Here is a 24,489-nt window from a genome sequence, read left to right as displayed (position 1 = left end):
AGCTGCCAGTCCTGTCCATCCCTGAGCCATGTTTCTGTAATTGCTATGATATCCCAGTCCCATGTTCCTAACCATGGCCTGAGTTCATCTGCCTTCCCTGTTAGGCCCCTTGCATTGAAATAAATGCAGTTTAATTTATTAGTCCTACCTTGTTCCTGCCTGCCCTGACTGTTTGACTCACTTCTGTTCTCAGCTGTACCCGTCTCAGATCGATCTCTTTCCTCACTATTTCCCTGGGTCCCACCCCCCCACCGTACCAGTTTAAATCCTCCCAAGCAGTAGCAAATTTTCCCTGTCAGTATATTAGTCCCCTTCCAATTTAGGTGGAATCCGTCCTTCTTGTACAGGTCACTTCTACCCCAAAAGAAATTCCAATGATTCAAAAATGTGAATCCTTCTCCCATACACCAGTTCCTCAGCCATGCATTCATCTGCTCTATCCTCCTGTACCCTCACTAGCTAGTAGCACTGGGAGTAATCCAGAAATTACTACCCTTGAGGACCTCCTTTTTAAATTTTTGCCTAACTCTCTGTAATCTCCCTTCAGAGTCTCAACCTTCTCCCTTCCAATGTCATTGCTTCCAATCTGGACAATGACCACCTGCTGGCCCCTCTCCCCCATGAGAACATTCTGCACCCTCTCTGAGACATCCTTGATCCTGGCACTAGGGAAACAACACACCATTCTGCTTTTTCTCTGCTGGCCACAGAAACATCTGTCTGTACCTCTGACTAAAGAATCCCCTAACACAATTGATCTCTTGGAAGCCGACATACCCCTCGTTGCATCAGAGTCAGTCTCAATACCAGGAACTTGGCTGTTTGCGCTACGTTCCCCTGAGAATCCATCACCCCCTACATTTTCCAAACCAGCATACCTGTTTGAAATGGGTATATCCTCCTGCCCGAGGTGCCGATCTCTCTCACCCTTCCTGGAGTTAACCCATCTATGTGACTGTATCTGAGACTTTTCCCCCCTTCCTATAACTGCCATCCATCACATACTGTTACTGTTGCAAATTCCTCATCGCTTCTGTCTCTCCAACTGATCCACTCGATTTGATAAGATTCACATCCAACAGTATTTATGGCAGATACAATCCGCAGTAACCCTTAAATTCTCTTTAAACTCCCACATCTGACAAGAAGTACATATCACTGCAAAGGCCATTTTTGCTCCTTCACGATCTACAGACCCAGAAAATAACACCGTCTTATTCCTCTACAAACATTGCCCCAGGTTAAATTAATAGCTATGGGTTATATTTTAAGTTTAATCAAGAGACTTATCTCCAAAAACATATAATCAAGAAAGAACCCACTGTACTTATTACTGCAGCCTTTCTCTTGGACAGACTTAAAACAACAATTAACTTATCTGATTCTGTGTTGTGAACTTCACCCAAAACAGTTCCTCCAAGATTAGTTGTGAGTTTCACTGTTTGTTAATTTTCCCAGATGCACTCCGATGTCCTGCGATACACGAATTCAAACAGCACTCTCTCTCTCTCTCTCTCTCTGTCCTCACCATGTGCTGCCTTTGTCTGCTCTTCTCCCTTTTAAACTGCTATAGTTTTACTGATTAGCAAGGTTAGATCTCATGGAATATAGGGAGAACTAGCCATTTGGATACAGAACTGGCTCAAAGGTAGAAAACAGAGTGGTGGTGGAGGGTTGCTTTTCACACTGGAGGCCTGTGACCAGTGGTGTGCCACAAGGATTGGTGCTACGTGCACTGCATTTCACCATCTATATAAATGATTTGGATGCCAACAGAAAAGGTAGAATTACTAAGTTTGCTGATGCCACAAATTGGAGGTGTAGTGGACAGCGAAGAAGGTTACCACACGAGTAAAATGGGATCTTGATCAGATGGGCGAATGGTTGAGGAATGACATTTGAAGTTTAATTTCGATAAATGTGTGGTGCTACATTTTGGAAAGGCAAATCAAAGCAGGACTTTTAAAGTAGCAGTCCTGGGGAGTGTTGCTGAACAAAGAGACCTTGGAGTGCAGGTTCATAGCTCCTTGAAAGTGGAGTCGCAGGTAGATAGCATAGTGAAGGCATTTGGTATACTTTCCTTTATTGGACAGAGTATTGAGTACAGGAGTTGGGAGCTGAAAATGTGTTGCTGGAAAAGCACAGCAGGTCAGGCAGCATTCAAGGAACAGGAGAATCGACGTTTCGGGCATGAGCCCCCCTTCAACACGACTGCTGGAGGAAGAGCGCCTCATCTTCCGCCTAGAAATTTTAACCTCCAGGATTTGGGAGGTCATGTTGCGGCTGTACAGGACATTGGTTAGGCCACTGTTGGGATATTGCGTGCAATTCTGGTCTCCTTCCTATCGGAAAGATGTTGTGAAACCTGAAAAGGTTCAGAAAAAATTTAGAACAATGTTGGAGGATTTGAACTAGAGAGAGAGGCTGAAGTGTCTAGGGTTGTTTTCTCTGGAGCGTCAGAGGCTGAGAGGTGGTGTATAAAATCATGAGGGGCATGGGTAGGTTAAATAGAAAAGGTATTTTGCCTGGGATGCGAAGGTCCCAAACTGGAGGGCATAGATTTAGAGTGAGAGGGGAAAAATTTTAAAAGGGACCTGAGGAGCAACATTTTCACACACCGGGTAGGTGTATGTATGTAATGAGCTGCCAGAGGAAGTGGTGGAGGCTGGTACAATTGCAAAATTTAACAGGCATCTGGATGGGTATATGATTAGGAAGGGTTTAGACTGATATGGGCCAAGTACTGGCAAATGGGTCTAGGTTAGGATATCTTGTCAGCATGAATGGGTTGGAATAAAAAGATTTTTTCCTTTCTGTCCATCTCGATGACTTTCTTATAACTCTCACAAGCACAATTTGTACATCCTGGTATAAGCTGCCATCCACATTCTGCCTGGTGAACAGGTATGCTGCCCTCTTTCTAGTTAGTTTTAATCCACCTGTTCAGACATGCTATGATAAACATCTGATCTGGATGGAATTTGAACATGGACCTTGTGCTTGAGGCAGGGACACTCACTGTGCCCCAAGATGCCACCATTTGTGTTTTGATTCAAGGCAGCACTATTGATCAATGATCAATAAATCCCCTAAAGCATCTATCTTGCAATTTTTAAATTGTAATCACCTACAAAACCTGATATTCCTAAAACAGTACTTCACTGGAACTCTGAGACTGTTATCTACAGCTAGCATTGTTATTGGGCAGAATTCAGAAAAATGTCACATGATTCCCTCCATTATTTTCCCATCTTAAATTTTAGAGACTGTCCTGCACAACAATTTCAAAACTTTGTAACAGCCAGAAGTGTATTGATTCAAGCCTTTTTCTAGAATTGACATTTGATACAATCTGGGCTGATGAATCAATGAGAGAGATGCACTGAGAGGTCTGTCTTTTAAATTATATTAGCATTGAAAGAAGCTTTCCTCCTGGTCGAATAGTTAACTATTATCCTTCAACTGATGTAACTAGAAACAGATTAGAAACAAACTGGAAACTTGTCTTTTTCAGATCCTGTGTGCACACATTAGTTAGTCTACAACAATGACTACTTTATATTTTGTCAGCTGTGAGGCACTTTAGATGACCAGAAATGTCTGTTCTTGTTTTGTTTTCTTTTTGATTTTCTTTTTGTGACGCTTCATCTAAAACAATAACATTATCTCCAAGACATTTTGGCATTTTTAAAGAGTCCTTAGCAAATTGCCGATGATTGCTGGTAGAATGCATAATTTGTTTAAGTTAAAAATATATTTATTAAATTTGTACAGTGTAGAAAAATGCATCAAGCTAATTCACTTTTCTTTACTTAGAGTCATAGAGATATACAGCATGGAAACAGACCCATCCATGCCGACCAGATATCCCAACCCAATCTAGTCCCACCTGCCAGCACCCGGCCCATATCCCTCCAAACCCTTCCTATTCATATAGCCATCCAAATGCCTCTTAAATGTTGCAATTGTACCAGCCTCCACCACTTCCTCTGGCAGCTCGTTTCATACACGTAACACCCTCTATTATTAGAGTTTTGTGAAGATTAAGAGAGTCTTCACAAAATAGCTGAAAATTATTTTAGTGTGATTTTAATTTAGTGTCTGAAATGGGAAAATATCTGAATTTAAAATCAATAATTGTGGAAGAAATTGAGCATTTTTAAATAAATCCTTGTAAGTCACGTTAACACTGCTTCATTCAAGCAGTGGGGAAGACTGTTAGTTTGGCCGGTGTGTTTAAATTACCACAAGCTACCTTTAATTTGGTGACTTATTAAGAAATAGCACAATCAAATACTGAAAGCGATATTTAACATTTATTGCATGTAGCAGCCAAAATAAGACCCCTCAAGTCAGCAAGTTAAGCCTCTCAAAACCACTATCAGATTTAAAGGAGCAATTTAGCTATGGTTCCAACCAACACTGTCCATCTCTGGATATGTCCAGGGTTCAATCCTTGTGCAATGTAATTCTCTGGAGTTCTGCTGCTGAAGAATCCTGAAATTGAGTTCTGAAGATTTCCTTTTCTTATTAAGCTCATGATGTGACATTATTTACAATACTTCAGAAGTCACCAGTTCTGTAGTTTTTGTGTCGGGAATGAAATACAGCTGCTCTCATTCTCGCTTCTCTGTTCCTTGTTATTTTCAGAGTTAGCTGTCTGTTCGAAACACTCTGTCCAGCCATCTACTCCATTTGACCTTCTGGCATATGGAAGCCAGTTTTCAAGCAGTTGTTAAAACTGTTTGAATAAAAAACATAAACATTCACAGGATGAGGACGTTGTTGGCTTGGCCAAGATTAATTAAATCAAACTATTCTCTGGACAATCAGATTGCTGTGGGTCCGGAGTCGTATGTAGGCCAGGTCAAATAAAGCTAATTTCCTTAAGGGGCATTACTGAACCAGGTGGGCTTTTCCAACAATCAGCCACGATATCACAATCATCATTAAACTCCTAATTCCAGATTTCTTTTCCTGTTGAATTCAAAGTCCGTCATCCGCCATGGTGGGATTTGAACCCAGGTTCCCAACACATTACTTCGGTCTTAGGATTAATAACCTAGTGATAATGCCACTAGACCACTGCCTCCCTTTGACTCCTTTTCCCAGGGAGGTTAATTAACACTGACAACAAGTAGCTTATTGGTTTGTGGGGTTGTGACTCGCTATGGATGCCGAGGGCCATCAGCCTGAATACATCTATCTCATTACCTCCTGGGATCTTGTCTGGGTGTGAACAATACCAACAGAAGTCTTTGGTCATCTGTAAGGGCTGTTGGTATGGTCCTCTGCAGCAAAATACCTAAACTTTGAAGAAAGCCCACCTATTTTCCCTCACCGTAACTGGAAACCATGGTCTTTAACCAGTAGCTAAGATAGTTTAAAATTTATATCCCGATCTGTGTTCTGCAAGAGGTGAAAAGTAACGTGGCAAGAAAGAGGTTGAAGAGCAGCAACTGCTGGCATACAAGAGGACAAACTCCGTGAAACCTGTGCACTGGGGCATTGAACTCTCAGCTTGTTTTCTTTCCCTCCAGCTGCAACACCAATTTTTTCTTTGTATTTATGTGATGCAACTACCTATCAAATTCTATGTCCACTATTCACAGTTGTTTACTTATAGTTAGAATATTTATTTATATTACTTAGTAATAATTAAGTACAGAAACCTAGTCTGCATTGTCTGTTAACCTCAGTAGCTAAGATGGTTAGATTGGGGAATTTTGTGTCATTTGATTAAAATCTTTAAGCTTTGTGTGTACTCTGGGAATAGTGGAGTGGATTGACTTCCAGCCTGCAACCCCATTGAGGGGTGAACAATTTATTCTGGCAGTTTCAAAAAGAAATCTTCCAGTAGCCTATTTCAGTATATCATCTTAGCTCAACTGGAAACAATGGACACAATCATGAATCTTCTTTCTCAAATCAAAGGCATTGTTTTTAATTGTGACGATCCCACACGTCGATTTAGAGTGTATTACTGCTTCATTGAAATTATAATTTCAAATTTAAGTGCAGTTTAATGATTACGTTTCGACACGCGCACAGACCTATTCCTTTGTTTTTAAAGGCTTTTTTAAATGTTAATACAGTCTAACTAAAAAAGATTGGCGGCTGCAAATGAGATGTATTGTTGCAGGCCCCTCGACTAAGTGGTGTTTCAAAAGACACCAGCTGTGTTATTTTGTTACTTATGGATATTTGAAAACACTAATGAAGTACCATCCAGACACCGTTCCAGCATACACTGAACAGAAGCATATTTATCTAGGCAGAAGTGAGGACTGCAGATGCTGGAAACCAGAGTTTAGATTAGAGTGGTGCTGGAAAAGCATAGCAGGTCAGGCAGCATCCGAGGAGCAGGAAAATTGACACTTCGGGCAAAAGCCCTTCATTAAACTTGTTCCCTTTTCTAGATATTGGTAGAACTAAGACTACTTTGGTAGTTCCATGATCACTGTTACCCATAGATTCATAGAAGTCTACATCACAAAGACCCTTTGGCCCATTGAATCTGTGCTGGTCAAAAGCAATTACCTAACTATTCTAATCCCATTTTCCAGTGCTTGGACTGGCATCATAAGTATACAGCTAAATAATTCTTAAATATTATGAGAATTGCTACTTCTACAACTTTACAGGTAGTGAGTTCCAGATTCCCACTATCTTCTGGATGAAGAAATATTTCCTCACATTTCCTCTAAACATTCTGTCCCTCTTTCCTCAAATCTATAACTCTTGGTCACTGACCCCTCCACCAAAGGAAAGGTTTCTTCCTATCTTGAAACCAATGCATCTTTGACCCTTAAGAAGCTTATGAAGAGCGATCATTGAAGTACTTTTTCCCAAATCCTATATCTGTTGTTTGATTTTGTCAAAGTTGTGTGTAAGTTTAAGGAAGTGCAAGTTTCTATTTGGAAGTTCTGCAGGATGTTCAGTGACAATGATGAATCCTTCTATGACGTGGCATTCATGTATGCCATCCTGTTTGATCTGCTGTTGGAAAGGAGTGTTTAGGGCATTCAAGATATCGCATTAAGAATGTTTCTGTTCTCCCTTCCTCTTCTTGACTTGCATCTTGATTTTAGAAAGTTTGTGGTCTTGTAGCTTGTAAGTTAAAATTTCTGATCCTTTTTGATTTTGATTATTTTAGTATTGTAATTGAGCAAGAAAAATTAGTTTGTTTCCTGCCTTAAATTGACTTTGGTGTGCTAGTATGTTGTTAGCAAAGCAGCCAAGGTTACTGATAGGTTGAGATAATTATGTGCTAATCACAATGTATTAATGTGTTCTACATGGTGGGGGTTAATTAGGTTGCAGGAATGAGAAATATTAAAGAGATATCTTAATATACCACGGTGGCACAGTGGTTAGCACTGCTGCCTCACAGCGCCAGAGGCCCGGGTTCAATTCCCACCTCAGGCGACTGTGCAAACTCCACACAGACATTCTCCCCGTGTCTGCGTGGGTTTTCTCCGGGTGCTCCGGTTTCCTCCCACAATCCAAAAATGTGCAGGTTAGGTGAATTGGCCATGCTAAATTGCCCATAGTGTTAGGTGAAGAGGGGAATGGGTCTGGGTGGGTTGCGCTTTGGCAGGTCGGTGTGGACTTGTTAGGCCGAAGGGCCTGTTTCCACACTAAGTAATCTAATCTAATTTGCCATCCCAAAGGGGCTTCCAAGTATGTTATTCGCCAAGGAATCATGCCACTACTCTCATTCATTTGCCTCATGGGAGCAAGTTTTAATGCAGCCTTTCATCCTCACTTCCAATGCATTGAATAACAGTCAAGGGTGAAGACTTTAGCAAACTGGAAACCGTTTTAATGCCCAGGCTAACGTGATATATGCAGAGGATCAAATTTCCTGAGTTCAGTTCTCTGTACTCACTACTTTAGCTAGCTGAGTAGGGGAACCGTGACCAATAATTGGACTGGTTCTTGTCATATTTGGCTTTATTGTTTAAGGAAAAGGAAATGTTTGTCAAAGACTTCAACTGTCTAGCTGTAAATGGGATTTCTAATCCTTCTATATTAACTGTACAAAAGTCTGTCCTGAAATATTTGACTGATCATTTGGAATATTACATCAAAGTCATTGTGTGAAACTGGCATGTAGGTAAAAACAAAGACTGCAGATGCTGGAAACCAGATTCTGGATTAGTGGTGCTGGAAGAGCACAGCAGTTCAGGCAGCATCCAAGCTGCTCCTCGGATGCTGCCTGAACTGCTGTGCTCTTCCAGCACCACTAATCCTGAAACTGGCATGTAGCAACATGGAAAACCTGCTCAGCAGTAGAGGTCTACTGCCACCTAGTGTCAGTTTGATTCTGTCCATTCAATTTGTAGTTTCACATTTGAGTTTCAAGAAACATTCAAACTGAGCTCTGAAACAAACTACTTGTAATTAAAGAAATATTGCCAGATTTTAATATGTGCTAGATACCATCTAAAGCTATTTTACATTTCTACGGGCAAAAGTTTGTTTTACATTTAGTTTATTAAGTGTCACTTCCTAAGTATTCTGGAAGTTGCTTGATCTGTTAGCAAAAGCTGAAAATGTGTTGCTGGAAAAGCGCAGCAGGTCAGGCAGCATCCAAGGAGCAGGAGAATCGACGTTTCGGGCATGAGCCCTTCTTCTGTTATCAAAAGGTCAATTGTTTACAAATTCAGTCTGACTGAAGAGCTGAAATGCAACCTTTTGTTTGTAATTTCGATGGGTGTACTTAAAACAGAGTGGTTAAGTATACATGATTTACATATTTCCTGTCCTTGATTGTGGGTCCCAGCTGAGAAAGTTGAGTACAAAGACTCATGAGTAAGGCATGATGGGGATTAAGTAGCAACTAATGGCCAAAGTTGACATATGATCAGGCTCAAAGCAAGTAACAATCAGACCGAGAGAGATCACATTGTCCCAAACTTGTACAGTATTAGATTGCTAGGCACGTGAATTGATATGCCTGAGTTGTGGCTAAACCTGAGACATTACATGTGTAGTGTCTCCCACCCATCGTCATCCTCTAATTGTGTGTGTGTGTGTGTGTGTTGGTACGGTAAGGCTTTTTTCCATTTTACATTCTCCTCCTTCCCCTTCGCCACCTCCATCCTCTTCCCCCTCCTCCCTCTTCCCCCTGCCCCCCTCCTCCATTTTACATTCTCCTCCTTCTCCTTCTCCTTCGCCACCTCCATCCTCTTCCCCCTCTTCCCCCTGCCCCCCTCCCACCTCCGTCCTTCCCCTCCCCAAAGGTTAGTGGAGTTGTCGATAGTGTGGAGGGCTATTGTGGGTTGCAATGGGAAATTGACAGGATGCAGAACTGTGCTGAGAAGGACAGATAGAACTCAATCTGGAAAAGTGTGAAGTGATTCATTTTGGAGGGTTGAATTTGAATGTAGAATACAGGGTTAAAGGTGGGATTCTTGACAGTGTGGAAGAACAGAGGGATCTTGGGGTCCATGTCCATCGATCCCTCAAAGTTGCCATACAAGTTGGTTGGGTTGTTAAGGCGTATGGCATGTTGGCTTTCATTAGCAGGGGGATTGCATTTAAGAGCCACGAGGTTATGCTGCAGCACAACCTCACTTAGTCCACACTTGGAATATTGTGTTTAGTTCTGGTCACCTCATTATAGGAAGGATGCAGAGGAGATTTACCAGGATGCTATCCAGACTGAAGGGCATGTCTTATTAAAGGCTGAGGGAGCTCGGGCTTTTCTCATTGGAGCGAAGAAGGATGAGAGGTGACTTGAAAGAGGTGTATAAGATGATGAGGGGCATAGATAGAGTGGATAGCCAGAGAATTTTCCCCAGGTGGAAATGGCTATCACGAGGCAACATAATTGTAAGGTGATTGGTGGAAGGTTTAGGGGAGATGTCAGAGGTAGATTTTTTTTATATACAGAGAGTGGTGGGTGCATGGAATGCATGGGCAACGGTAGAACCAGATATATGAGGGACATTTATGCGACGCTTGGATAGGCACATTGAAGATAGTACAATGAAGGGTATGTAGGTTAGTTTGATTTTAGAGTAGGATAAATGGTCAGCACAGCATCAAGAGCCGAAGGACCTGTATTGTGATGTACTGTTCTATCTTCACCTGCAAACTTAGCCAGAATGCCCACAGTTCCTACGTCTGAATCATTAATGTATAAAGTGAAAAGTTGTAGTCTCAGAACTGAGTTTGCGGAACACCACTTGTCATCGACTGCCATCCTAAGAAGGAACCATTTATCCCTACTCTCTGTTATCCATGCTAGCACCTTGGGCCCTTTATATTACTCAGTAGTGTCCTGTGCAGCACCTTGTCAAAGGCCTTCTTCAAGTCTAGGTCGATAACATCCATTGGCTCACCTTGGTCTCACCTGCTCATTACTTCCTCAAAGAATTCTAGCAGATTTGTCAGGCATGACCTCCCCTTGATGAAACCATGCTGACTTTGCCCTATTTTACTGTACACTTTCAAGTATTCAGAAATCCCATCCTTCACAATGGATTCTAGGATCTTACCCACTACTGAGGTTAGGCTAATCGGTCTGTAATTTTCCATCTTTTGCTTTACTCGCTTTTTAAACAGAGGTTTTATGTTAGCAATTTTCCAGCCCTCTGGGACCTCTCCCGATTCTATTGATTCCTGAAAGATCACCACTAGCTCTTCCACAATCTCTTCAACATCTCCCTTAGAACTCTGGGTGTAGTTTATCTGGCCCTGGTGATTTATCCACCTTCAGACCTTTTTAATTTTTCTAGCACTTTCTCCTTCTTCCTCTCTGTATCTTGCTTCTTTTTCCTCATAATGAATGTGTGCCGTGTCTCCTGAAATATTCCCAGAAATTCTTGCCATTGCTGTTTCTCTTACTTTGCTGGTAGGCTCCTCTCACAGTCAATTCTACCCAGCTCCTCCCTCATGCCTCTGTAGTTGCCTTTATTCAGCTGTGAAACCGTTACCTCTGATTCTATCTTCTCCCTCTCAAATTGCAGAGTAAATTCAACCATATAAATATCACTGTATCCTAAGAGTTCCTTCACCTTAAGCTCTTTACGGTTCCTCAATTCTACCAACACAGATTCTACATCACCTGACATTTAGAGACTGCATTTAGAGCCAGCACTTCAGCACTGGCTTTATTTATTAATTTAACTGCCTGTAGCAGGTACATATATTTAGCATTAGGTCTGCAAAATGCAGATAGTTTTCCACATATCCATAGTTCGCCAAGCACAATTTCCAGTGTGTTAAGATTCTGCTGGAAATGAGTGGTATAGTGTTCTTCACATTATGGCTGACACAATGTTGTGTTGCAAAGTTGCAGAACATTTCCTCTTCAGCCTATATCTAGGTCAATAATAAAGGTGGTGGCAGTAAAAACACATTCACTGAGGGACAACAATCAAACAAATCAGTCAATTGACAATATTCTGCCCACCCTGGTGCATTCCTTAATTACCAACAACACCTCACAGCCCCAGAGCACCCTCCCATGCAATTCAGAAGGTGGAACACTTACCTGTTTACCTCCTCCATCCTCACTATCCAAGGGCTCCAGTCTCACCTATTGTCATTCCCTGCCCGTCGCAGCAAAATGGTTAGAGACATTGTATAGTTTTACCTCCTTCATCTTTATTCCAGATCCTGGAGGGAGAGAGAGAGAGAGAGAGAGAGAGAGCGATCGCCCATGTGCACAGAGGCATGAGTTCACGGTCTTCTCTGGAACTGCAGTTTCTCAATGAACTATATAGTTATTTTACAGGGAGAAGCACCCAGATAAGGCAACATATGTATCGATTGGGTGACCGTTACAATTAGCGAGTATCGATAGTAAAGATTAAGCCATCTGCTATTACAAAATGAATAACTGACTTTACATAATTAATGCTTTTGTTACACTGACCTCACATATTGAATGCTTGCAATATTGTTAAATGGTTCTATGTAATGAATGCTTTTCCACCTTGTTAACACATTACTCTTGCCTCCAGCACCCCATTGTTAACTGTAAATTCTAATCTGATCTGAGTCATACTTAGCTGAGCCTCTTGTTTCACAAAACTCAGAACTTAACTCTTTCTCTGCCTGCTTATATCCTATACACATTGTCACACTGACCAAATGAAGTAGCAATTTACTCACACCTCACTCAATCTGGTCTCCTGTATTCACGGCAAAATGTTGTCTGCTCTACACTGGGTATACAGAATACAGACTCGGTGACCATTTTGCAGAAGTTATCTACAAGAATATTAGGGTGGTTATGGTAGGGGATTTTAACTTTCAAATATAGACTGGGACTGTCATAGTGTTAAGGGTTTAGATGGAGAGGGATTTGTTAAGTGCGTACAACACAATTTTATGATTCAGTATGTGGATGTACCTACTAGAGAAGGTGCAAAACTTGATCTCCTCTTGGGAAATAAGGCAGGGCAGGTGACTGAGGTGTCAGTGGGGGAGCACTTTGAGGTCAAGGACAATATATTTTATTAGTTTTAAAATAGTGCTGGAAAAGGATAGACCAGATCTAAACGTTGAAGTTTTCCATTGGAGAAAGGTCAATTTTGCTGGTATTAGGCAAGAACTTTCAAAAGTTGATTGGGGGCAGATGTTTGCAGGTTAAGGAACGGCTGGAAAATGGGAAGCCTTCGAAGAGTCCAGAGACCGTATACTCCTGTTAGGGTGAAAGGCAAGGATGATAGGTGTAGGGAATGCTGGATGACTAGAGAAATTAAGGTTTTGGTTTTAAAAAACAAGAAAGCATATGTCAGATATGGACAGGAGAGATTGAGTGAGTGAATCCTTAGAGTATGAAAGCAGTAGGAGTATACTTAAGCGGGAAATCAACAGGGCCAAAAGAGGACGTGAATAGCTTTGGCAAATAGAGTTAAGGAGAATCCAAAGGGATTTTATAAATACTTTTAAGGACAAAAGGGTAACTAGGGAGAGAATAGGGCCCCTCAAAGATCAGCAAGGCAGCCTATGTGTGGAACCATAGGAGATGAGGGAAATACTAAACGGGTATTTTGCATCAGTGTTTACCATGGAGAAAGACATGGAAGATATGGAATGTGGGGAAATAGACAGTGACATCTTGAAAAATGTCGATATTACAGAGGAGGAGGTGCTAGATGTCTTGTAAGTGGATAAAAACACAAATCCCCAGGACCTGATCAGGTGTAACCTGGAACTCTGTGAGAAGCTAGGGAAGTGATTGCTGGGCCGCTTACTAAGATATTTGTATCAGCGATTAGTCACCAGTGAGGTGTTGGAAGACTGGACGCTAGTTAACGTGGTGCTGCTATTTCAGGAAAGTGGTATGGACAAGCTAAGGAACTATAGACTGGTGAGCATGACATCAGTGGTGGGCAATTTGTTTGATGGAATCCTGAGGAATAGGATGTACATGACTTTGGAAAGGCAAGGACTGATTAGGGATAATCAGCATGGCTTTGTGTGGTAAATCATGTCACATGAACTTGATTGAGTTATTTGAAGAAATAACAAAGCGGATCGATGAGTGCAAAACAGTAGACATGATCTATATGGACTTCAGTAAAGTATTCACCGAGGTTCCCCATGGCAGACTGGTTAGATCTTATGGAATATAGGAAGAACTAGCCATTTGGATACAGAACTGGGCTCAAAGGTTGAAGACAGAGGGTGGTGGTGGAGGGTTGCTTTTCAGACTGGAGGCCTGTGACCAGCGGTGTGCTACTGGGTTCACTGTTTTTTGTCACTTATGTAAATAATTTGCATGGGAACGTAGGAAGTAGAGTTAGAAAGTTTGCAGATGACACCAAAATTGGAAGTATAGGGGACAGCGAAGAAGGACACCTCAGATTACAATGGGATCTTGCTCGGATGGGCCAATGAGCTGAGGAGTGGCAGATGGACTTAAATTTAGAAGTGCTGCATTTTGGAAAAGCAAATCAGAGCAGGACTTGTACACTTAATGGTAAGGCCCTGGGGAGTATTTCTGAACAAAGAGACCTTGGAATGCACATTCATCATTCTTTTGAAAGTGGAGTCACGGGTAGATAGGATAGTGAGGAAGGTGTTTGGTATGTTTTCTTTTATTGGTCAGAGCATTGAATGTAGGAGTTGGGAGATCATGTTGTGGCTGTACAGGACATTGGTTAGGCTACTTTTGGAATATTACATGCCATTCTGGTAGCCTTCCTATTGGAAGGATGTTGTGAAACTTGAAAGGGTTCAGAAAAGATTTACAAGGATGTTCAAGGTTGGAGGATTTGAGCTATAGGAAGAGGCTGAATAGGCTGGGGCTGTTTTTTCCCTGGAGCATCTGAGGCTGAGGGGTGACCTTATAGAGGTTTATAAAATCATGAGGGACACGGATAGGATAAATAAACAAGGTCTTTCCCTGAGGTGGGGGAGTCCAGAAATAGAGGGCATAGGTTTAGGGTGAGAGGGGAAAGATCTAAAAGAGACTTAAGGAGCAACGTTTTCACGGAGAGGGTTGTGTGTGTGTGTGGAATGAGCTGCCAGAGGAAGTGGTGGAGGCATCTGGATGGGTATATGAATAGGAAGGGTTTAAGAGGGATATGGGCCAAGTGCTGGGAAATGGGACGAGATTAGGTTGGGATATTTGGTTGGCATGGACAATTTGGACTGAAAGGTCTGTTTTTGTCCTGTACTTCCCTATGACTTGATGACCTGCATTCCATCTGTTTAATAATACCTGGGTTTCCAATTGTCTGCCAGTTCAACACCACAGGTGTTACCTGGCCAATACTTCCATCTCATGCCTGTACTGAGACACTGCATAAGCTGGAAGAATAATATGTCATTTTCCCTGTGTCCGCCCTATTTTCTGCATGAAAAGACATTTTCCTCGTATTAGTTCTGAAGAACGGTCACTGGATCTGACAAGTTAACTTTGATTTATCTTCACAGATGCTGCTTGACTTGCTGAGGTTTTCCAGCAATTGGTGTTTTTGTATGTCATTTTCAATTTGTGGAATCTCTAGCCTTTAGCTCTTAATATCACGCTCAATCGTTTAGAACCTGAACTCTGTTAAGAATACCCATCTATTAACCCTAATGTTGTATACTAACTGGACCATCTTTTCTAACATCCCCAATATATAAAGATATAAATTTTTTTTAGTCTGTTCGTACATATAATGACATACTTCTGGAGCAATTGAGGTTTGAACCCAGACCTTCTGGCCCACAGGTAGGACAAATTACACTGTACCAAGTGCCTTGTTTAGATCTTGAAATGCTCTTTCATTGGCTATTCCATGTTCAGATTTCTTTTGCCACATCACTTGGTTAAAGAAAAATCTATTACAGTAAGAGACAAAGTTGACCACTGATCCCTTCCACTGCTCTGTTTCAAGGACTGAAATTACAAAGTTATAAGCTTTAATGAGAGCCTATATTTAACCCCCCCCTCCCCAATCAGTGAAAGCTGATGTTTGTCTTGTTCGGTCCCTTTTATAATCCATAGAATACGTTCTCCCTTAATATCACAGAGATGAACTGCAGAATCCTTCTGAACGTGCACCAGCTGTTTCACTACTCAAAAACCAATCATTATTTATCAAGCTAATAATCTCTGGCATTCACAACAGGACCTAATTGCACAAGCTAATGAGCAATCTGTTGCTGGCCAAATTTTATTTTGCGCAGGCACCTTGGTGTTGTACTGTGATATTTCCTTTTGCCACTGCTTGTATACAACAGTGTAAACTCAACTCTCGCAATGAATACCATTTTTTTTGTAAAAATGTGCAGCATTTCTTTTCGCAGTCCTTGGTTCTTACAAAGGTCTTGTATCTATTTCAGTTCACAATCAAGATCGAGGTGCCAGTGTAAAAAAAACCCTTGCACTTCTGCCTATGTAGTGCTTCCTCAATGTCAACTTTGTCTAAGGGTTCAAGTCTCATGGGCTTTGTAGCTCCAATATTTGAGTCATCATATTCCGCCTTATACAGGGAGTGAATGATAGCATTTTTAGACTAAAATCTGAAAATTATTGCTACTCCCATGGCACCTAAAGGAAGGGAGTTAAAAAGTAGGAAATGCTGCTGCAACTGTAATACACATTAGTGAGACCTCATGTGGAGTACTGTGTACAATTTTGGTCTTCTTTTATATGAGGGGCAAATGCAGTTGTATTGGAGGCAGTTAAGTGAAGATTCACTCTATTTAATTCCAGCAATATGGGATTTAGCTTATCCCAAGTGATTGAGCAATTTAGATCTATGCTGTCTAGAGTTTAGAAGAATGAGTGGAGATCCAATTAGAAATATATGATGCTATAGGAGATGGCAAAGTTGATGGAAAAAAATGTTTCGTCATGGGGCAATCGAGACCGAGATACTCATGCTTCTAGTGCCTATTATGCGGCACCCTCCTGATTCCTAGGGATTATCCCCAGAACGTGCTGTTTTTCCAACACTTTTTTTCCAATCTGACTGTTTCAGTATATTTTACTATGATACAATTTGAGGAATGGGAGACTTCATAAATTTTCAGATTAAAACTGAAGTTGAGCATGCATTCATGGACTTTGGTTATCTGACTAACATTACCAGATCCTTCTCAAATTTAGTTAATTAAAAATCAACAAATTATTACTTTGATCAAGCTGGTTGTGTGCCCTACTGTATAGTCATTAGCTTGTCAAAGGAGACAGCTGCTTGTCTGGTTTGAATCTCCTGGCCTATTGCTTTTCATTCATTTCAGTGTCTTCCACAACATACCCAAGTTAACCAGTATTTATAGATTTGATCTTTTCAAGGTTTGCGTAAAGATTTATTTTGCATAGCTAGGGAAAAAAATCTCTTCCCATTTGTGAAAAGATTGAAAACAATAGAGCACCGATACAAAGTAATTGGTAAAAAAGGCAAAAGTGGTACGCGAGAAAGCTTATTCACACAGCACAGTCAGAATCTGGAATCCGCTGCCTGAATCTGTGGTAGAGGCTTTTACATTACATTACATTACAGTATGGAAACAGGCCCTTCGGCCCAACAAGTCCACACCGACCCGCCGAAGCGCAACCCACCCATACCCCTACATTTACCCCTTACCTAACACTATGGGCAATTTAGCATGGCCAATTCATCTGGCCTGCACATCTTTGGACTGTGGGAGGAAACCGGAGCACCCGGAGGAAACCCACCCAGACACGGGGAGAACGTGCAAACTCCACAGTCAGTCGCCTGAGGCGGGAATTGAACCTGGGTCTCTGGCGCTGTGAGGCAGCAGTGCTAACCACTGTGCCACCGTGCTTGTTCAATCAGGGTGTTCACAAAGCATGTCATTCTGATGTTGCAATTAGTTTATTGAATAATCCATACTGTGCTAAGAATTACACTGGGAGTAATTTCAGGATCATAAAAGTTGGGCTTGCAATGTGAAGCATTTACTTGTGCTTGAAGCTACATACTAATATACAGGACCCTGTTTTCTGTTAGCATAAGGAAATTATACAGTGGTCATGAGGAAGGTAATCTCTGCATTTCCATGGCAACACCTTGACTAATCAAAATCTGCTGGTTTAATCTGAGCTAAAGATTGTTCTTGCTCCATCTCTGTCAATGAAGGCCCAAATAATCAACACCCTTTTTCTCATGCTGTATAAATTGCCTTTTTTTTCAAGTCTGCCTCTTGCATTCCACTGCTGTTGAGCGCAAGGTGAAAGGTTTCAACTCTTTGTTTCTTTGTAGCAATATTCAAAAAGGGCTTGAACTGCAGTTTGACCAGGAACAATGTGCAGACTTGCAGGTAGAAGGCAGGAGACAGGCATGAAACAGAATCCTTATTGAGACAATGGGTGCAGACCTGATAGGCTAAATGTATACTAATAATTAAGTAGTTCTGTGATTTGAGAATTTTAAATAGCTCCTCCCAACAAATATGTATTGCACAGTTTGAAGTTTGACTCTTTTTTTTGTAACTAACCATGAAAAACATCATTGTTGAATCTTGGCATTTTGTTTTTAACCTCCGTTCTACATGAACAGGAAGTCGTGGTGCAAGCTGTATTGTTCTATGTTCTAAACCTTGACAGTAAAGCTATTATGAGACTTCCTCTGAGCTATCTAAGTAGTATAGCATCCTCCAGTGTCAAAACATTGTATTGCAAGACAGGACATTTTGTATTTACGGTATTAACAACATTTAGTTTTTGTATTTTATTTGTACTTTGTAAAACTGAAGTGGAAACTACTTTTAATAATAGGGTTAAAGTTTCTCAGGGAACTGAATTTGATCTGGACTGAAAAAAGATCCCAGCTTGGTAATATATTGCTGGTCCAGAAGCTACACGACCTGAGTTCATACCAGCAATTTGTTGAATTAAAATGTGTAATGTAAATCAGAAATGTTAATCTTCTGTTAACGAAAACAGTTTTCTGAGTCGAGACACTGGTGTTTAGTTTTCCTTGTGTTTGTTTTTAGGTCAGTTCCTGGAACAACTGCAGCAGAGTGTGAATCCAACTTGAAAAAAATTTACACTGTGCAAACTGTCCAGGTGAGGAGAAAACATTGATATATGGAAGAAGCTGATGAAGTGCTATCATTGTGAAATTAATCTAAAGTTAGCCAAAATTACCCTTCTCTGTACTGTTTCAAAAAGTTAAACAATATATCTTAACAGTGTGCACCGTTGGTTTCACTGAGTTTGGTGAACGTTAGCTTCATTAGGATCTGTGAATGACTCCAGCTGATAGTTTTGTAGGAGTTTATATTTCTGTTTCCTATATAGATATATTAATAGTTCGTCCCAGTTATGCCACACTGAGCAGTGAAAGTAATTAGCTGCAATTATAATGCAGATACCTTCCTCTGAAATTAGGAGAAATAGAGTTTCATGCATTCAAACTGTGCAGATAAAACTTTACCATTGTTGTCTTTAATTGCTGGTAAAGTTGCTAATGTTAGAATAGAAAGTAGTTATTTCTGATGGGAGCAGACCTAGTGAGTTCTGAGAAGATTTGTAGCTCAGGTTGAAGCTTTGGATGTGGGTTTGCTCACTGAGCTGGAAGATTCATTTCCAAACATTTCATTACTCTGCTAGGTAACATCTTCAGTGGGCCTCAGGCGAAGCAATGCTGAAAATTCCTGCTTTCTGTTTATATGTTTGGGTTCTGCTAGTAGCAGAACTAGCAACAGCAGTCATTAGTGTTAAAAATCTAGGAGGAGGAAGAGTGTCTTGCTGGTTAAATATTTTCTCTTTTGGAGGGAAAAATACCTTTTTGTGACAACTTTCAAAAATCTTTCAAGAAACGCTGATTAAGCCACATATGTACCACATCATGGGCAGACCAGACCCAGTGCTTGCACCATTAAGTACAATCAAATTATCAAAATAGATCGTATGAGATGCTTAGGATAATTGGGTGCTGGCAGAAATTGTATCATCACCAGAACCAAAGAGTTCCCAAGGCTGATTAGACAAGAGACATTTGCTCCCATTGTTTTCTCTCTTTGTCCAAAGGGAGTAGATTTAATGCGATTTGATAAATTTCATTCTTGTTAAATGTTCACTTAGCCTTTTTCCTTATTGACAAAGCATACTCCTTATCTTTAAACCATGCTCCTCAATTTTAGTGCTTAAACTGAAAATTGTATTCAATGTCTACTAGATCATCCCTTTGTGTATCTGCCTGTACATTTGCATTAAATTTGTGCTGTCAACAGTAATATTTTAAACATTACTGCTAACAGCTGTTTTAAAACAAACAGCCATCCTGTATAATTAATTGTCTATTTAAAATACTATTGTAATCCTCAGATTTCCTTCGTCTATTGATTCTCTGTTCTTCTCCATCCTGCCTTGGTCTCTACCAACAATATTCTTGTTCCTTATCCCACAATACCTTCTCTGTTTCTGAATCCACTTTCTACAAATCCTCTGCTCATCTCTTGCTGCCATTACAGGCCTGAAACTCACTGTCTTAAAATGGCCACTCCCTTGATAACCAGGTTTGCCTCATCCATTACATATTTGTAGATGACTGCTGATCTACTGAACCTGGCTTGGGTACACACCTTTGCTAATGCTGAGGCAATCTTGGCTAAAAAGGCAATGATAGTTTAGCTGAGCATGAATATAGGTTGGTACTGTTCTGATTCCCAGTTTTTAAATTCCTGTGGCAGAGACTTTAATCGTTAGCTGAAAAATGTGTTGCTGGAAAAGCGCAGCAGGTCAGGCAGCATCCAAGGAGCAGGAGAATCGACGTTTTGGGCATAAGCCCTTCTTCAGGAATCGTTAGGTCAAGAAGTAAACTTTGGACTTTTTAGCAAAGTGAAAAGAATTTGTATGTTTTTCTCTGTATTATTGCAGTTAATTAAAATTTGTTACGGGAATGAAACCATGTTGATTAAGGTTATCGGGATTGTTGCAATCTCTATGCTAAACCAATTATTTTTCAAACCTTTCTCAAAGCTGTGTATTTGCAATCCCAGTTAAACCATAAAAAACACTATTTTTCTCACATGGCATGTGGACATTGCTGGCAGGACCATCATTCACTACCGATCCTTAATTGGGATTGAACTGATTGGCTCTCTAGGCCATTTGAAAACAGTTAAGAGTCTACCACGTTTCTGTGAATCTGAAGCCACATATAGTCCAGATGAGGTAAGGATGATGGATCTCCTTTGGAAGAGCATTAGTGAACCAGATGGATTATTACAATGGTAGATTTAGTTATGTTCTACCTATTACACTACCTTTTAAATTACAGATTTATTATGTTTACATTTCATTATTTGCAATCAGGGTGAAGGGTTCCAGCCCAAAACGTCGATTTTCCTGTTCCTCGGATGCTGCCTGGCCTGCTGTGACTTTCCAGCACCACACTGTCAGCTCTGGATTGCGAGTCCAATAACTTTAACACTTCGCCACTCCTTCCCCAAGTGCAAGCTAATTTATTTGAACAGTAATCACATTTAAGACATGAACATGCACAGACAACCACCGTAGCAGATATACTTGGTTTTAAATTACACATGACCTGTTCGAGATTAGGTAATTGTTACTGTGGGTTTGGGCCTCTTTAGTTCAAGCTTGGTAGGTTTAGAAATTGATTCCCAGGACTAGCTCAATCACATGAGAATCCATACCTCCAGGATGCAGTAGTACAAAAGCATTGTATTGAGATTGTTTCATCTAGGCAGCCAGAAGGTTTAATTTAGCAGACTTAAAATGATTTGATGTTTTAATTAGTAGCCCATAGGAAAACAAACCTTGAACAAGTACTTGGTGCATTTGGAAAAGGAAGAGGCTAATGGAGGATAGTTTAGCAACTGGGAAATTTTAGATATGAGAACAGATTAGAATCAGTAGTTTTATCACCTTCTCTGACTCTCATCTCAAACTTTATTAAGCAATATGTTTGAAACCAAATTTGAAATCAATTTGATGTCATTTTAAAAAAAAAGTTTTGTCTTCATTTTGTAATATTCAATACATAGAAAATTATGAAAGGAAAATTTTCTAAAACATTCTATTATTCATAGTTTAGTAAAGGAGCTCAACCTACAGAACGGGTGTAATAATATTGGGAGTTTTAGACTTGACTATCATTCCTATGTCATGACATGTAAAATCCTTAAGCAAGTAAAGCAGTATGAGAAAGCAAAAAAGGCATTGTTGCGGGTGATTTTGTGTTTGTATATTCAGATGTACTTCCAGAATTCTATGCCCTCAGCAACTATAGAATTGTTTAACCTATAACTGGCACAGACTCCACCTTTTGACAACTCATTAAACTGGGATCAAATCCGATTTAAATATAAACTGCAAAGGAGAGTATTGTAGTAGTATCAGCATGTAGTAGCATCCGTAGTAGTAGTGCTGGGTATCATTCTGATCAATCTATGCTGTATATCCTTCAGGGCTAGTATGTTCTTCCCAGTGTCTGGTGTCCAGATCTGTGCATCGTACTTCACATGTCGTCTAATCCAGGATTTCTATATTGTGATATTAACTGTCTGACTTATATATATTTTAAGTTTGGATTTTGAATTATGTGTAAGTAACATGTGTTTTGAGTCTCAAGTTAGTTATTACGTTTGTCAGTATTTATTTTAAAACAGTTGTGGTGATTTCTTTTAAAATGGATTGAGGGTTACTTTGGCAGCCTAATGGGTTTTCGTTTACTTTAGGATTTTATTACCTAACAAGGGAGACAGTTGCACCACAAAGTTTCTGTGAGGAATTCCTGGACTGGGGCTGTACTTTTACTGTGTTTAAATCATTTGGAATTTGTCTTAATTTCCTTTTGCTTAATGAACTTCTGTTTTATTGTTAAAACTGCATAGAAACAAATTCTTAATTAAAATGCATAATATTTCTTTTGACTTCACACTGAAAATATAAAGATGATCAAAATACTTACCTGTTCTTATGGTATCTGTGGAGCTATTTTTTAAAACAAATCTTGTCTAGTAGCTGAGTTTTTAAATATGCAAGTTACATTGTACAAACAGAGATGCCAGGTTCCATTACTGCTCTGGGCTGAGTTAACTGATCTGAACATGCTGACAGTTTAGGTTGCTCAGTTGACCTCAGAACTCTCAGTTCCTGATTTCTTCCTGATCGCTGGCCAATGAGATCTTCTTGTGCTAACATCTCATGAGGTGAGCATGATGCTTCACCATTTAATATTTTACCAGCATTGTCATGCTGAATTTATTCTTACTTAATGATTTTCTGTCTTTTGTTCTACTTTCATAATTCGCTGACAACATGCAAAATATTTCTTTCCTCCATTGCAGATTTTTGTTGCGTTACATCAAAATGAAATTTTTGCCATCGCATTTCAGCAAGGGGAAATTTTCAAGTTTCAACACTCGCGATGCACCCCTAAAATAACATTTCATATGATATAAATAAAAATCAAATCTACCCATAAGCATCCAACTATCCAAATTTCCCTGAAACTTTATCCATGAGACTTCACATTGAGGGGTGTTATCATCCCTCAAAACTAGGATTCACTTTGACTGCACATTGCTCCAGTGAAAGAATTCTTTAAAATTAGCACAAAAATAATATGAGAATTAAAGTGGTATGTTTATTGTTTTGTCCCTGCATTTTCCTTTACTTCTGACTTTATTTTTTGAAATGGACAAACTAAAGCATGAAGCCAACTAATCAATCTTGTTGTGGGGAAAGAAATGCAATCATAACAAGTACTGTATTTTGGAAGTATGGTAGCGACTTGCATACAGCAAGGTTGAAGGATAAGTGATGGCTAAGATAACAGATTGACTCCTTTGCTCTGAATAGTGCCCTGCGTTATTTTACAAACATGTAGGAGGGCAAAATTTATTGGTGCTTTTTAGTTTCAGTTGCAATAGCAGTAATGCTGCTGACCAGGCTGATCACTCACCTGAATAAAATTTAACATAGCTTCTGTCAATAATGCAAATGGCACTTTGGTCTCCCTGCTATTGGAAAGATGTTGTTAAATTTGAAAAGGTTCAGAAAAAAATTTTACAAGGATGTTGCCAGGGTCGGAGGGTTTGAGCTATAGGGAGAGGCAGAACAGTGTGGGGTTATTTTCTCGAGAATGTTGAAGGCTGAGGGGTGTCCTTGCAGAAGTTTATAAACTTCTTATATGAGGGTCATAGGGTGAATAGCCAAGGTCTTTTTTCCACAGGGTAGAAGAGTCCAACCTAAAGGGCCTATGTTAAAGATACAGGTGAAAGATGTAAAAGGGACCTAAGGGCAACTTTTTCTGTGTGTGGAGTGAGCTGCCAGAGGAAGTTGTAGAGGATGATACAATTACAACATTTTAAAAGACATCTGGATAGCTATATGAATAGGAAGGGTTTGGAGGGATATGGGCCGGGTGCTGGCAGGTGGGACTAAAATTGGGTTGGGATATCTGGTCAGCATGGACAGGTTGGACCGAAGGATCTGTTTCTATGCTGTACATCTCTGTGACTCTAAATAGGGAATTAACTTTAACATTCTGTTCAAGAGTCGACCGTGTTTCAGTTTGTACTATATTTTTAGCATAGATTATGTACTTAGGTATCTAGAATCAATACTCTTCTGGTTCCAAGGGAGAATGTTACCATTGAACCAATATTCAGCATTCACTGGATCATAGAAAATAAGTTGTTTGCTCTGTGGCCAAGTCATTAATGTCTGAAGGTTTAGCCCTTGACAATTAGTCACAGAAAGATGACTGCATTGGCACCACCTCATGCTCCCGCGAGGAAATTGAGCAATTCATCAACTTTACCAACACATTCCACCCTGACCTTAAATTTACCTGGACCATCTCTGACACCTCCCTCCCCTTCCTGGACCTCTCCATCTCCATTAATGATGACCAACTTGACACTGACATTTTTTACAAACCCACCGACTCCCACAGCTACCTGGATTACACCTCTTCCCAGCCGACCTCCTGCAAAAATGCCATCCCGTATTCCCAATTCCTCCGCCTCCACCGTATCTGCTCCCAGGAGGACCAGTTCCACCACAGAACACACCAGATGGCC

General features: G+C 40.3%; 1 protein-coding gene across 2 annotated transcripts in view; it reads left to right on the top strand.

Moving 5' to 3' along the window:
- eif4e3 (eukaryotic translation initiation factor 4E family member 3) overlaps positions 1–24,489 on the top strand; it is an 83,810-nt gene that overhangs the window by 32,051 nt on the left and 27,270 nt on the right. For both annotated transcript variants that reach the window (XM_043708350.1, XM_043708349.1), the window contains exon 2: positions 18,424–18,496. In XM_043708350.1, the coding sequence (XP_043564285.1) occupies positions 18,424–18,496 (73 nt within the window). The remainder of the gene's footprint in view (positions 1–18,423; positions 18,497–24,489) is intronic.

This window comes from Chiloscyllium plagiosum, chromosome 18 (assembly GCF_004010195.1).
Source record: "Chiloscyllium plagiosum isolate BGI_BamShark_2017 chromosome 18, ASM401019v2, whole genome shotgun sequence".
In the NCBI taxonomy this organism is placed as follows: domain Eukaryota; kingdom Metazoa; phylum Chordata; class Chondrichthyes; order Orectolobiformes; family Hemiscylliidae; genus Chiloscyllium; species Chiloscyllium plagiosum.
Note: the sequence above shows the minus strand (reverse complement) of the source record. Positions and strands in the feature narration are given on the sequence as shown.